The sequence below is a fragment of the Amphiura filiformis genome, chromosome 11, assembly GCF_039555335.1.
Source record: "Amphiura filiformis chromosome 11, Afil_fr2py, whole genome shotgun sequence".
In the NCBI taxonomy this organism is placed as follows: domain Eukaryota; kingdom Metazoa; phylum Echinodermata; class Ophiuroidea; order Amphilepidida; family Amphiuridae; genus Amphiura; species Amphiura filiformis.
In genome coordinates, this window is record NC_092638.1 from 19539558 (window position 1) to 19556293 (window position 16736).

General features: G+C 35.2%; 1 protein-coding gene across 1 annotated transcript in view; it reads right to left on the reverse strand.

Annotated features, from left to right (window-relative positions):
- Window positions 1-16168, reverse strand: part of LOC140163534 (uncharacterized) — a 29946-nt gene extending 13778 nt beyond the window's left edge. Inside the window, exons 1-10 of the mRNA XM_072186847.1 lie at window positions 16001-16168; window positions 12423-12476; window positions 11051-11089; window positions 10072-10122; window positions 8368-8406; window positions 6435-6476; window positions 5043-5099; window positions 3513-3557; window positions 2385-2438; window positions 1439-1477 (exon numbers count right to left, since the gene is read on the reverse strand). Coding sequence (XP_072042948.1) covers window positions 1439-1477; window positions 2385-2438; window positions 3513-3557; window positions 5043-5099; window positions 6435-6476; window positions 8368-8406; window positions 10072-10122; window positions 11051-11089; window positions 12423-12476; window positions 16001-16073 — 493 coding nt within the window. The 5' untranslated portion in view covers window positions 16074-16168. The remainder of the gene's footprint in view (window positions 1-1438; window positions 1478-2384; window positions 2439-3512; window positions 3558-5042; window positions 5100-6434; window positions 6477-8367; window positions 8407-10071; window positions 10123-11050; window positions 11090-12422; window positions 12477-16000) is intronic.
- Between the last annotated feature and the right edge of the window lie 568 nt (window positions 16169-16736).

Below are 16736 nucleotides of genomic sequence, written 5' to 3' on the forward strand. Positions count from 1 at the left end.
GGAAACAATTTTTTTCCCTGTACAAATGAATGCCGACCCCAAATTTCGGAAATTTCAGGACAATTTTTTGTGTGTATTTTCTCAAATTGAAATTTATTTACAGATTTTTGTGATTTTTTGGGTTATTTAAAATTTAAAAAAAAATACCAACCGACCGACCGACCCTACTTGAAAGGTCCTTTCGCCCGTAGAACAGGGTTCCTCTCTTTCTCGCCTTACTTATAATTTTATAAATATTATTTGTTCCCCCCTTCCCCCAAAACCACCCCCCCCTTTTACACTCATAAATTGATTGTTTTTGCTAACTTTCCCTTCCGTGTAAAGTAAAACTTTATAAGCCGGTTGAATCAAACTGAACTAAATTGACGTATACAATTACAACATAATACCATGACAATAATGTGTATGACAAGATCTAACTTACTAGCTGAATAAACCTTAAACCATGCATCACATACGTGATTGTACGTCAAATTGTCATATAACGTATGAGCGTGATGTATAGTATACGAGTCTTCCTCAACATCTTCCAGCCGGGATGATTAGATCATGTACAGTCATCTACGTGTTTATACTCTAAATTGTACGTCAAAGGGTGACAAAGGGTGTACAGATTACCGATTTAGCATGGGGGACACAAAAAGGTGCTTAAAAACACATTTTGAATTTGTTGAGGAGGTCGGGCGGGGACATCTAGCCTATTAGTTTGAGAGGGTCATTATATCGAAAGGGCTAAAGTTATAGTTTCCTCAATTTACGTTATAATTAGAGTTAAAATTAGGGTCAGAGTTATGTTCATTGGCGGCACTACGGGGGGGGATACTTATCTTGACTCCCAAATAAATAAATCCATAACCCCTTCCTTCCGAAGAAAATGACAGCCCCTAAGTTCCCTACGTGCAAACATTATCAAATAACATCATCGGCAGCTACCCAGTTCTGACCTTAATGCCAGTAAGAATCACATTTCGTCATCAATATGGCCAATTGCCACGCCCATTTAGCACGGAAATAATGAAATATAACTTTTTAAATCAGCTATATCTAGCTTTTCCGAATAAAGATTTTATCTTTCGGGTCAAATTATTTTGCCCTTTGCAATCAATGCCACTATTTTGCAAAACCAATTTTCCTTGTAACCTGTCATTTTCGCCTATACTTTTGCGTGTGGAATTTGTGCACATCCGGGTACCTTACATCGTTGAACACGGTATGGCGACTTGTAGATGTCACGTGCGCATTTATAAAAGCGCATTTATATATACACCCGAAGTCCACTGATTATGGGATGCGGTGAAAATCTTATTTGGTATCATTTTTATCGAATGTCACCTGCTATTGGTTAATTTGCATTGAAATGTGTATGAAACTTTTCCGATTTATTCAAAAAAGGTCCAAGGGGGAAAGAGCTTTTGGACCCATTATTTATAATACTCACCTGCTGGGCCTCCTGCTACAGCAGCATTAGCAGCTTGGTCTGTTGCGGCATCAGTATTATCATTTTGAAATACAAAAAAATCATATCCAGTTAATAACCTTCAATCATTAATTAAACACACTTTTCAAATATCAGCTGCTATTGGTTCATTTGTATTAAAACGTGTATGAAATCAGGATCGATTTATTTTAGAATGTCTTAGGTTTCCACACCACTAAATCACACCACCAAGGTAAATGCTAGTAAAAACAATCAGTGTTATTGTGCTTAGAGTATTGTACTCAAAATGAATGTGAAGAAAAAAAATAGCCGGCAGTGGGAATCGATCTCGGGATCCTTTAGGTGACAGGCGAAGGGGTTAACCGCGTTGTACACGTGGGGGAAATTTTTTAGTATATATCATAACATATCGTGCGTTATAATTACAAAAAATTCAAAAAACAGTTACTTACAATGAGGTTCACTGTCAAACATCAACGGATTTAGACTGATAAAATAGTGCTTGATAACATGCATACATTTTTGGAATTATTTGAGACATTTTCGTGTTTACGTGTAAAACCAATGACGACGTCAAAATTCAGTATCTTGGCCGCCGCCCCACCCCCCCCTTGCAAGAGCTAGACACTTGTATAATGATATCAATATCACAATATACTCCCCTTTGGATCATGCATTGTTCTGGTAAATTTGATTCTGGTTAAGGTTCGATTTATTTGATAAAGACTTAGGGGAACTTAGAACTTGTGGACCCTTATTCCAAATACCTCCCGTGTAAGAAAACGAAGCGTGTTTTGAGGTTTGTCATGTTGAACTACAAAATATCATATCCAGTCATTAAGGTCTTTGACTGGACTATTGGTTCATTTGGCTTACTTTTACGATTTATTTATAAAGTTCAAGGGGAAATTTAGAGATTGTGGTCCCTTTATTTTAAAATACCCACCTGGCGTGGCTCCTGCAGCACCACCAGCAGCATGAGCTGGACCTACTCCGGCATCTATATTATCATTTTGAAATACAAAAGCAATCATATCCAGTTATTAACCTTCAATCATTAATAAAACACACTTCTAGAATATCAGCTGTTATTGGTTCATTTGCATTCAAACGTGTATGAAATCAGGATCGATTTATTTTACAAATCTTAGGGAACTTAGAACTTGTGGACCCTTATTCAAAATACCTTCCGTTTAAGAAAACGAAGCGTGCTTTGAGGTTTGTCATGTTAAACTACAAAAATATCATATCCAGTCATTAAGGTCTTTGACTCGATTAGCCTCAGCCCACCCCACCCCCATTTTCTTCATCAAAAATGAGATATTGGTGTCAAAATAGCTTGTATTTTTCTCATTCCCTCAATAAAATTTAACGCACGAGATATATTTCGTTAAGATGGTGTGAACAAACATAAAATGTAGTGAATTGTGGTAACCACACCGGAAGTGATTAATATCGGCCATTGTAATGTACGTTTTTGCTTCACATATCAAAACCGCTGGAGCAACACAAATTCAAAGTTGGGAAATATATTGTTTTAACTGTAGGTCTCAATGCAAGATAGAAAACAGAACATGAAAAATCGGACCACGCCCCTTCAACCTCTGATTAATGAAAGTTTTCGAATATCAGCTGTGTATGAATTGTTTTCGAATTATTTTAAAAAGTCTTAGGGGGAAACTTAGAACTTGTGGACCAGCCTAGGGCGGAGCTTTGTAAGAAAACGAAGCATGCTTTCATATTTGTCATGTAGTGGCACGGTGGCGCAGCGTTACGGGATCTACCTTGCAATTGGTGGATTGTGAGTTAGTTCAAGCCCCGGCCGCGGTGCCATCGTGTTGTGCTCTTGGCCAAGGTTCTTTAATTACCTTACATGCCTCTCTCTACCCAGGGGTGATATGGAACATTCAAATCGGACGGACCCCCTTTAGCCTCTGATTAATGAAACACACTTATCGAATATCAGCTGCCATTGGTTCATTTGCATTGAAACGTGTATGAAGTGTTTTCGATTTATTTTAAAAAGTCTTAAGGGGAATTTAGAGCTTGTGGATCCTTTATTCAAAACACCTACCGTTTTCTGGTGCCACTGGGAGCACTTCAGCAGCCTCGGGCAGAGCTGTGTAAGAAAACGAAGCGTGCTTTGATATTTGTCATTTTGACCTAGCAAACACAAAAACGTTTAAAAACGTTTTAAATAAGTTATATTTTGGCTTTTGGTTTAGGTAAAACGTTTTAATAACATTAAAATGTCGGGTTATATAAAGGTCATGATAACGTTTTAAAACGTTTTGTATGGAAACTTACTACAACAATGTTATTGTAAACTATTTTTGCAAACATTTTGTCAAATATTGTGTCAATACTTAAATAACATTATGTTAAAATATTTGAACCCAGCAAACACAGAAATGTTCTTAAAATGTTTTTTTTTTTTTTTTTTAATAACATTTAAATGACGGGTTATTTAAAGGTCATGAAAACGTTTTTTAAACGTTATTGAAAATATTTTGGGCAAACATTTTTCGCAAAATATTTTTTCAACCCCAAAATAACATTCTGCTTAGAATGTTTTGTATCAAGTTTTCAAGAATGTTTTTGGAATGTTATTAAAACGTTTTTATACCCTTTATATAACCCGACATTTAAACGTTTTCTGTAAAACATTTTTGTTTGCTGAGCAGTAGATTATCAAAAATGTTTTTTAAGGTTATGAAAACGTTTTATACTCTTAATATACCCTTTATATAACCCGACATTTAAACGTTTTCTGACAACCTTTTATAACCTTTTGCGAATGATGTCGAAAACGTTTTGTGTTTGCTGGGGTATTACAACTAAAGCTAACTAAGTCATATCCAGCCAAGGAAGATTTTAACCACAGCTATAACTAGTTCCTGGTACATGCAAGTTCCCATTGAACATGCACACAACATGCACAAGGGAGATCTTTTCATTAGCAATATCTCTCAAGCTCTTAGGTTTTTGATGCTATTTATGGTCTTATGTACATTTGTATACTCATTATAAATGATCAAAAATTAAGAGCTCATGAAAAAGGAAAACAAATTAGGGTAATGAAGTTTGAAATGAAAAATGGGAACCAGTCATATCAGTTCCCGATAGATGCATATAAATCCATTAGAGTGTGAAATTTGTAATTATCCAGTTATTAAGGGATGGGGTATGAACGTTTGGACAGTATTTATTGTGAGCACATCAGACATATCGAATTGCATTCTGAATACGAAAAATGTCCTTCTGATATCAAATAATTTTGATTTTTTGAAATTTGCAATGTAATACACATTTTATGGCAAATCATTAAAATTGACATTTTGATATTTAACAGTACTCGAAGTAAACTTTATAAATCTGATGATTTATACTTAAAGTGCATGTAGGTGGAATGAAAAGCCGACGATCAATTGAAAATTTTGACCTTTCGTATTGAAGATATGGATTTTTTTTGGGAAAAAATCCATATCTTCAATATGAAAGGTCAAAATTTTCAATTGATCGTCGACTTTTCCTCCCAACGACATACACTTTAATTTTCGATTTATTTTAAAAAGCTTGTGGATCCTTTCTTCAAAATACATACCGTTTTCTGCTACAGGTGGGGGCAGTAACTGTTCTATTTGACCAGCATCGGGCACAGCTGTGTACGAAAAACGAAGCGTGCTTTGATATTTGTCATTTGAACTACAACACAATCATATCCAGTCAAAGAAGATTTTCACCACAGCTAAAACTAGTTCATTGTGCATGCAAGTTCCCATTGAATATGTACACAAGGGAGACCTTTTTTAAGCAATATGTGACCGTACAGCACGAATGAGCCGTAAATTCCATAAATTGTATTCTGAGTTAGAGTGTAAAATGTGCATGAAAGTCGTATTCATCGGTACCTCTAGCTGGTGCGACATCTATCAGGTATGTTTAACCAGCCCCGGGAAACCAACAATTAACAATGCATGAGAGAACTTTCTTGAACCTCGTTGACTTGGGGGTGATTTGAAATGACCGCCAATTATGACTGTTTGATATTTATTGCCAGCAATGTGGAAAAAGAGACACACGTAGAAACGAAAAAAAACTACCATTTTGTTGAAGGAGCAAAGTTCAACAAACCATAACCCCGCTTCTGGATATCGTTTGAAGTCAAATTATATACCATTTTAAAGCTTATGATGTCTATTTTCTCAACATGAAATAAAACAAAATTGACTGGGAGGAATTTACGGCTCATTCGCCGCGTACGGTCACATATCACTCGAGCTCTTGGGTTTTTGATGTTATTTATGGTCTCAAGTTCTCAAGTGTTTAAATATTAAGAGTTCGTGACATTTAAAGTAAGACAAACTAGGGTTATGAAGTTTGAAATGAAAAATGGGAACCAGTCATATCAGTTTCCGATAGATACACAAAATTAGGGGATTAATGCAAAGTAACACCATGAAGATTTTAATGGGATACGTAATGCAAACAATATGCACTTTCAAACATTGCTTAGTGTATTGTGGTTTTTGAAATATGTGTCGTTTTATGAAAATGTTTAGTTTTTACATCTTAACTCAAGAACCACAAGATATTTGAATTCATTGTCAAGCCCGCTTCAAAATAATCGCAACACCACAATTCAACCAATTCACAACAGCAAACTAAATTTAGATAAGTGACCACGGTTGTTTGATGACATGTAAAACACAGTCATTTAAAAAAAGAAGTTGCACAATGATGGCGCTATTTAGCTTAAATCTTGTTTACATCTTTACAAGGGGTAGCAACTTGTATAATGATATTAGAACATCAGCAAACAGAATATCTTCTTTGGTATCCAGTCATTACTCTCTAATTAATGAAACACACTTATCAGATATCATCATCTTTTGGTTTATTTGCATTGAAACGTGTATGAAACTTTTCAGATTAATTTAGAAAAACTTTTAGGTAGAACTTAGAGCTTTTGGACCCTTTATTTTAAAATACTCACCCCCTTCTGCACCAGCAGCAGGAGCTGGGTTTCCTGCGGAATCTATATCATCATTTTGAAATACAAAAGTAATCATAGTACCCAGTCATTAACCTTCAATCATTAATAAAACACACTTTTCGACTATCAGCTACTACTGGTTTAAAACGTGTATGGATTTATATCAGATATTTTGTAGAATACGATTTTGTTGACGTTCAAATGAAAAAAAAAATGAATCCATTTGCAGTTTTGTTTATCACAACATACTTCCCTTTGGTTCATGCATTGTTCTGGTAAAGTAAATAAAACGGTGCGTGCATTGACATATGGCATTTGAACCAGAACAAACTCATATCCAGTTATTGACATAATATTATAATCAGAATATCAGCTGCTATTGGTTCATTTGCATTCAAACGTGTATGAAATCAGGTTTGATTTATTTTACAAAGTCTTAGGGGGAACTTAGAACTTGTGGACCCTTATTCAAAATACCTCCCGTGTAAGAAAACGAAGCGCGCTTTGATGTTTGTCATTTTGTCATGGTTTGGTCCCCCATTTTCTACATCAACGATGAAATATTGATGTCAGAAGAAAGCTCGTATTTTTCTTATTACCCCACTAAAATTTAACGCACGAGACATATTTCGTTAAGATGGTGTGAAAAAAACATAAAATGTAGTAATTGTGGTAACCACACCGGAAGTGCTTAATATCGGCCATTGTAATACACGTTTTTGCTTCATAAACTTATATCAAAACCGCTGAGCAACACAAATTCAAAGTTGGGAAATATATTGTTTTAATTGTAGGTCTCAATGCAAGATAGAAAACAGAACATGAAAAATCGGACCACGCGCCTTTAACTTCTGATTAACATGATAAATGAAACTCACTTATCGAATATCGGCTGCCATTGGTTCATTTGGTTCACTTTTATGATTTATTAAAAAAAAGTCCAGGGGGAATTTAGAGGTTGTGGACCCTTTATTTTAAAATACCCACCTGCTTCTGCAGCAGCAGCAGCTTGGCCTGTTGCGGCATCTATATTATCATTTTGAAATACACAAGTAACTAGACTTAGCTGTGGTCTAAGACCACGAACACAGCCGTGTTGTGACCCCTTAATGACCTTTGACCCCAAAATATATGAAAACGCCCATAGACATTGGCTAATGTCAACGCATGTGTGCACGTGGCATCACTTTGCCATGTTACTTGTGGCAGAAGGGGCATTTTGAAGGTTTTTCGTCTCAGACCGGAAGTAACCCCTTAATGACATTTGACCCCAAATAAAAAAAATACCACATATGAATTGGGTAACCACAATTCATGTGTGAACATACCGTTACTGTCCTATGTTTTTCTTAGCAAATAAAAAATAATTCAATTAAAAAATGCAATTTTCATTGTCTAAATTCGGGATTAATGCAAAGTAACACCTTTGAATGATTTGAATGTGATACGGATTGCAAAGCATGTACTTTTAAACAATACTTAGTGTATTGTGGTCATTTTATGAAAATGTTTAGTTTTGACTCTGTTTACATCATAACTCAAGAACCACAAGATATTTGAATTCTTTGTCAAGCACGTATCAAAATAATCGCGATACTTTTTGTCAGACGTCATAAATCACATGCTCACAGGATTCGACCAATTCGCAAAAGCAAACTACTGGCCTTAATTATATAATCATATCCTGGCACATCTGTGTATAAAAGATATGCCATGGTTTGGTTTGGCTTACAACGGTTAAATTTCACACAAGTGGCTGGTACAGCACATTGTGTATTATGGGATGCGGTGAAAATCTTATCTGGTATCATTTTTATCAAATGTCACCTACTATTGCTTCATTTGCATTGAAATGTGTATGAAACTTTTCCGATTTATTCAAAAACGGTCCAAGGGGGAAAGAGCTTTTGGACCCATTATTTATAATACTCACCTGCTGGGCCTTCTGCTACAGCAGCATTAGCAGCTTGGTCTGTTGCGGCATCAGTATTATCATTTTGAAATACAAAAAAAATCATATCCAGTTATTAACCTTCAATCATTAATTAAACACACTTTTCAAATATCAGCTGCTATTGGTTCATTTGTATTAAAACATATATGAAATCAGGATCGATTTATTTTGAAATGTCTTAGGTTTCCACACCACTAAAGCACAAGGTAAATGCTAGTAAAAACAATCAGTGTTATTGTGCTTAGAATATTGTACTCAAAATGAATGTGAAGAGAAAAAAAATAGCCGGGAGTGGGAATCGATCTCGGGATCCTTTAGGTGACAGGCGAAGGGGTTAACCGCGTTGTACACGTGGGGGAAATTTTTTAGTATATATCATAACATATCGTGCGTTATAATTACAAAAAATAAAATAAAAACAGTACTTACAATGAGGTTCACTGTCAAACATCAACGGATTTAGACTGATAAAATAGTGCTTGATAAAGCTTTGATAACATGCATACATTTTTGGAATTATTTGAGACATTTTCATGTTTACGTGTAAAACCAATGACGACGTCAAAATTCAGTCAATCTTGGCCGCCCCCCCTGCAAGAGCTAGACACTTGTATAATGATATCACAATATACTCCCCTTTGGATCATGCATTGTTCTGGTAAATTTTATTCTGGTTAAGGTTCGATTTATTTTATAAAGACTTAGGGGAACTTAGAATTTGTGGACCCTTATTCCAAAACCTCCCGTGTAAGAAAACGAAGCTTGTTTTGAGGTTTGTCATGTTGAACTACAAAAATATCATATCCAGTCATTAAGGTCTTTGACTGGATCAGCCTCAGCCCAGCAGCAGCAGCATCAGCTGGGCCTGCTCCGGCATCTATATTATCATTTTGAAATACAAAAGCAATCATATCCAGTCATTAACCTTCATTCATTAATAAAACACACTTTTCGTATATCAGCTACTTTTGGTTCATTTGCATTAAAACGTGTATGAAATCAGGTTCGATTTATTTTACAAAATGTTAGGGGGAACCTAGAACTTATGGACCCTTATTCAAAATACCTCTCGTGTAAGAAAACGAATCGTGCTTTGATGTTTGTCATTTTGAACTACAAAAATATCATATCCAGTGATTAAGGTCTTTGACTCGATCAGCCTCAACCCCTCCTCATTTTCTTCATCAAAAAAGAGATATTGATGTCAGAAGAAAGCTCGTATTTTTCTCATTACCCCAGTAAAATTTAACGCACGAGATATATTTCGTTAAGATAGTGTGAACAAACATAAAATGTAGTGAACTGTGGTAACCACACCGGAAGTGCTTAATATCGGGCATTGTAATACACGTTTTTGCTTCACATATCAAAACCGCTGGAGCAACACAAATTCAAAGTTGGGAAATATATTGTTTTAATAGTAGGTCTCAATGCAAGATAGAAAACAGAACATGAAAAATGATTAATGAAACTCATTTATCGAATATCGGTTGCCATTGGTTTATTTGGTTCACTTTTATGATTTATTTTTAAAAAAAGTCCAAGGGGGAATTTAGAGGTTGTGGACCCTTTATTTTAAAATACCCACCTGGCGTGGCTTCTCCAGCAGCAGCAGCAGCAGCAACTGGGTCTGTTGCGGCATCTATATTATCATTTTAAAATACTATTATTCAAAATGCTCACCTCCCGCGGCTCCTGTAGCAGCATCAGCAGCAGCTGGGCCTGGTGCGGCATCTATATTATCATTTTGAAATTCAAAAGCAATCACATATCCCGTTACTAACCTTTAATCATTAATAAAACACACTTTTCGAATATCAGCTACTATTGGTTCATTTGCATTAAAACATGTATGGATTTATTTCAGATATTTTTATTTTGTTGACGTTCAAATTAGAAATATCAATCCATTTGCAGTTTTATTTTTGGTAATCATGCATCACAACACACTCCCCTGGGTCATGCATTATTCTGGTAAAGTAAATAAAACTTTGCTTGCGTTGACATTTGAACCAAAACAAACTCATATCTAGTTATTAACATAGGCCTGTATATAATCACAGCAATTAAAATATTGAAACTTCTTGGTTGAAACGTTTTCCGGAGCTTAAGAGAGTAGGCATACATAGTGAAAATTAATTCAAAAGAAAGCCATTTTTCCAAAATTAACAACGATAGAATGTTCATAACGTTTACACACCTCCAGCGGCACCCGCGGCACCTCCAGCGGTACCTTCCGTGGCACCTTCCGTGGCACCTCCACGGCAACCCAAGCCGTAATTCCAAAATGATAGAATATTCAAATTGTTTGCACGCCATTTAAATTATTTTTTAGATGATCTCAAAACATAGGCGTAGATTTGTCCCCCCAATATTTTGCCAGGGGATGGTCCATACAATCACCCCCCATGTTGACAGTGAATATGGGTTTCTGACCAAATTAACCTCATATTTGCCCATTTTATTCCAATTTTGCACAATATTTCATCAGTTTAGCTTCAAAATAGCAAAATGTTGTACCATATACTTATTATGTCGCCAAAAGGTGCTGGATTCACTATACTTTAAGATTTTTACCCAACCCCATCCCCCCCCCCAATGTCAAAAAGAAATCTACGCCACTGTCTCAAAATGCCATTTAAAGGTATTAAAAGATACATACCTTGCGCAGATGCTGCAGCTGCAGGGTTGGGTTGGTTACCTGTGTAATAAAACATCACGTGCTTTGGTATTTGTCATTTTGAACTACAAAAATATCATATCCAGTCATTAAGGTCAGCTTGACCCGATCAGCCTCAGCCCCATTTTGCTTCATCAAAACTGAAATTGTGGTGTCAGAAGAAAGCTCCTATTTTGTTCATTACCCCAGTAAAATTTTACACCTGAGATATATTAAGATGGTGTGCACAAACAAAATGTAGTGAATTGTGGTAACCCCGCAAGTGTTTACTATATATATGGGCCATTGTTATACACATTTTTGCTTTTCATATCAAAACTGCTGCACAACTCAAAGTTAGGAAACATAATTTGTTTTAATCTTAGGTCTCAATATTTTTAAGCTAGAAAATAGAACAGTAGAAATCGGACCACGTCCCTTTAATCTCTGATTAGGCCTACAAAGTGAAAAATAAATGTGACCAGCTCCAACAAGTCGCCAGGCATGTTTTTAAGTTACAGGCCTTTAAAGATGTACATAAAAATTAAATTTTGGAATTCTTACTTTCACGGTATTTGACTGTGGGACTGAGTGGACTTTCAAATCTCTGAAAGTACTTTTTAAAGATTTATTTAATCAATAATTAACAATTGAACCATGATATTCCCTATTCCATCCTATGTAAGGAAGGAAACTAATTAGCCCATTACACAGATTAGAACTTGGCAAAAATATCAATGTATCATTTACAAAATTATCCATATCTTGAAAAGTATTGATGTTATGTATATAATTTTGGTATCATTTAAAAGCTTATTTTCACGTGCTTACATTTTTATTCAAATCATGAAATGTCAAAAAGGTGATTTGTTCCTGGTTTCGCCAGAACGGGTCACAAATTCAAAAGAACCCCATATTATATGAAACACATTTTAAAAAGTGATCACGTTTAAGATGCGTCACAAAACAATGCTACTTTTTAATAGATATGTTTTACATGCCTAGTCCGGGGAAACTTTTGCAATAGCATCAGGGATAGCTGCATTTCCTGCTTTGATAATTTGAACTATATTTGTCATTTTTAACTACATGCAACAAAACCATGTGCAGTCTGATTAATGAAATAAAAAACACACTTTTTGATATCAACTGCTATTGTTTTAATAGCCGCACAGATCAAACATATTATTGTAATGTAAGCTAGAAAACAGAACATTAAAATCGGACCATGCCTCTTTAACCTCTGGTTATCGAATATCGGCTGTTATTCGTTCATTTGATTTAAAACGTATACGAAATTTGTTTTCGATTTATTTTATAAAGTCTTAGGGGGGAAGTAAGAACTTGTGGGGGATCCTTTGTTCAAAATACCTACCGTTTTCTGATCCAGCTTTTGCTTGAGGACCATCGGACGGGTTTTCAACAGGAGCTGTGTAAGAAAAAAATACAGTCATTAACTCTGATTAACCCTAACTCTGTAAAATCTCACAAAATCTTACAAAGTAAAACCACCAGTATTTTTTCCGTACATACTTTTTTATTTTTCCCTTTTTTCTTATTTAACTCGGAATAAAGCAAAATGGACTGGGGATAAAATCTGAAAATTAACTGATTTTACAGAGTTTTCAAAACGCTGTAATTTTGCCGCCACTGGTGAAACATGCCTGCTTAGGCACGTGTTCCATCAAGACCACTGCACTCAACTGTAAATTTGGCCAAGGTATCGTAATGCACTTTTAAAAGACGGACTGTGTGGAGTTGACCTGGTGACTCGATCAATTTATTTGCATATAGGGATGGGTCAAGAAAATCAAGATAGCCAAGTTTCAGCACTCTTTTGTCCAGCCAAACACTGCTTTATAAGGAAGGAACATCCATTTTGACAAGCTGATTTTATTTTGATTCGAGTGTAATTGTATACAGTTCAGTATAGACTGTTTTGCTGAGTGATTTGCAAATTAATAATCATCAACATAATTTCAGTAAATATGCCTAAAAAGGCTTCTGAATTGCAGCCAGTTTTATCAGAATGGTCAACTGCAGATCCGTCGGATAACGCTTTTTCAATGGGAAATGAACTTTGCTGCTTGGATGATCTGATGTCACTATGAGGTTAGCATTTATTCCGTATTGAAAAGTGTGTTCCGACGGATCTTCACTCGACCGGCCTCTTATATTATGATACAAAATAATTCACATGACCTTGACATTTAAAAAAAAATTGATTCAGTAATGTCTCATTTTAAGATGGCTGCCAATTTACCAAGACAGCCGCCAAAAATGTAAACCTCATATTTTTATATAATTTCATAATGTACTATAAAGTGGAATGAAAATGTTGGCAATTTTGAAATTCAAGATAGCTGGCTAAACCAAATAAACCAATTTTATTACTCATGTTTTCATTGGTTTCATTGCCCATGAAAACATGGGTTTAGCCCCTGTAATCAAGCTTTAGGTGTTTCAGCAACTGAGATATATGGCAAAAACGATTTTGAATGGTGGTCATTTTGAAATGCAAGATAGGTGCCTAAACCATGTCCACCGAAAGAACCAATGTTATTGTTACTGGTCTAATTGGATTCCTTGTCCCTGAAGCAATGGGTTATGAGTTATGGTAAAAAAAATAGTGTTTTTTGATGTCATAATTCAAAATGGCCGTCACCATACCAAGATGGCCGCCAAAAACACATTTTGTACTGAATGGAAAAATGTGGTTTGCAAAAATCTACCCAAAACTCCCATTCAATTACATAAAGGTATGTATATAGGGTCCACAACTTATAAGTTCTCCCCTAAATACTTTTTTAAATAAATCGAAAAACATTTGACGAAATGCAAACCTGTAAAAAGATATGGGTAGCCTTATTTGTTTTACATATGTGGACCACATTTTAGCGTCACACGTCATTGCGTTCAGTCACAGTGGTTCATTATGTGAAAAAAGAGACCGTTTTAAACAGTGTTAAAAGTTGCATCTGTGTCCATAGGACTCAATTCTCAAACAATACATTAGGCCAGGGATATTCATGTGTTTGTAAAAGAAAACTTATTTGGTATTTTTCTTCTTCTTTTTCAAAAGCAATGCAGGTTTTTAATTATGTTCTTTTTAATGATAAATGGCTGAGATGGAAGGGATATGTTAAAAATGAGATTGACCACCTTATCAATGAAACCACAACACTGCAAGAGATAACCCGAGCAATCCAACATGTATTGAACAACATGGACCAGCAACGGGTCCGGAATTTAAAAAACAGCATGCGGCGACTTTGCAATGCACTTGTCAACAGTGTAAGAGGACACATCCCCTACTAAACATCTAGAATTTAAGTTTTATTTCCAATACAATCACATGGACAGGCCTAACATACTGTTTTGTTTGCCAATTGACTCCTATGGACTCAGGTGCAACTTTTAAAACTGACCAAACGCAATGATGTGTGACACTACAAATTGGCCCAGATTTGTAAAACAAATAAGGTTACTCATAACTTTTTACAATTTTACATTTCGTTAAATAAGTTTCGATTTATTTCAAAAAGCATTAGGGGGAACTTATAAGTTGTGCACCCTATATATACTAGTAACCGTCGAAATACCCGGGATCAAATGACCAAATGTGTGATCCGTTGCAGTTATCATTATCTCGACCCGTTTCAGCATTAAAATTTTGGCGTGCCCCAGTAAACACTAAACGTTATCAAAACGTTTTAAAGACAGGAAATATTTTAGGTTTTTGGTTTTGGTAAAAACGTTTTAATAACATTAAAATATCGGGTATAAAGGTCACGAAAACGTTTTAAAATGCTATGTATAAAACACACTACACAGCTATTTTTTTAAGTGTTTTCAATATGTTAAATTGTAAAATATTGTTGCCAACATTTTTTGCCAAATATTTTGTCAATTTTTATATGATAGAATATTTGCAGGAGGTTATCAAAATGTTTTAAAATGTTATGAAAACGTTTTATACCCTTTATATAACCCGACATTTAAACGTTTTCTGACAACCTTTTCTAACCTTTGGCGAATGATGTCGAAAACGTTTTGTGTTTGCTGGGACATCACACGTCCCGGTAAATAGCAGGCAGTTTATAGACGCTTTTGCAATTTTGCCCACCTTGGAAATTTTGTCCACTAATAACTATTGACACTAAGACAGCGCTCGAGCACTGATACATCAAAACCAAAGTTACACATAAAACATGTAAAATATATGGACATTTTATTTTCAGGCCGGACAGGTTAGGAACAACATGTCCTGTTGCTTTTGGCTGAATTTTACATACTGGTCATGCACCTTTTAAATTTTTTGTTATAAGATTAGAAGCACATCAAAATAAAATTAATGTTATACTTAAGGGATGGAGTATGAGCGTTTCCCGGGAGCGTTTGGACAGTATTTTTTGTGGGAAATAAGAGCACTCAGACATGTCGAATTGCATTCTGAATACGAAGAATGTCCTTCTGATATCAAATGTTTTATGGCAAATGATTAAAAATTGATATTTTTGATATTTAACAGTCCTCGAAGTAAACTTTATAAATCGGATAATATGCACTTAAATTGTAATTTGTATGTAGCTGGAATAAAAAGCCGACGATCAATTCAAAATTTCAATTCAATTCTTCAATATGAAAGGTCAAAATTGTCAATTGATCGTCGGCTTTTGCTTCCAGCACATACACTTTAAGTGCATATCATTAAATTTATAAAGTTTACTTCGAGGACTGTTATATATCAAAAAATTTAGAAATATCAAATTTTAATAATTTGTCATAAAATTTGTATTATATCGCGAATTTCAAAAATTCAAAATTAGTTGATATCAGAAGGAAGGGCATTCTTCGTATTCAGAATGTAATTCGATATGCCTAATGTGTTCCTATGTCCCACAAAAATACTATCAAAACGCTCATTCCAGAACCCTTAAAAGTAGTACCTACCTGCCAAAGATGCCATTACACACGATGCTATCAGCATCAACATCATCAGATGTGGTTTCGCCATTATGCTCATACAAAGAGTGTAAAAATAGTTGTTGTGGAATGAAGTGATTTCAGGCTGCAACTAATACCTTTGATGTCGTTTTCGAAATAATGACTGAATATCGGTACAGAATGATTATTTGTGAATAAAAAAGTAATCGTCAGCTGCGAACCTATCGATTCCATCGTTAGTTTCACACTTTCCTCCATTCTTTCACTTGTGAAAATAAACACCTTTTACATTGACGTGATTTATCATAATAATTCGTATCGACGCATTTGCCATTTGTAAAAGAATATCACCATTATACACTAATTCATTGCAATTTGTTTAAATACAATTAAACTATTAGTGTTATAAATCTTTCTGTAGATCTTGACCTGTTTATTTTATGGTAGAATTGCTATAATAATGATAATAAGCTAAATATTTCTAAAATAAAGAGTAAAAACATGCTTCACACAGTCATGATCTGTTGCATCCCATTATTGTCGCTCTGCACCGGGGGGGGGGGTCTCTAGCATTTTCTGGGTACCCTGGAGGTAACCTCTACCGGGACTAGTTTTTTAGTACAAATATACCCATAACGGGACCAGATTTCTATAAAAACACACCGCTAGCTGGACCAGATTTTATACAAACATACCCCTAACTGCTGACGGGACTAGTTTTGGCGAGTCCCCCTATAAGACC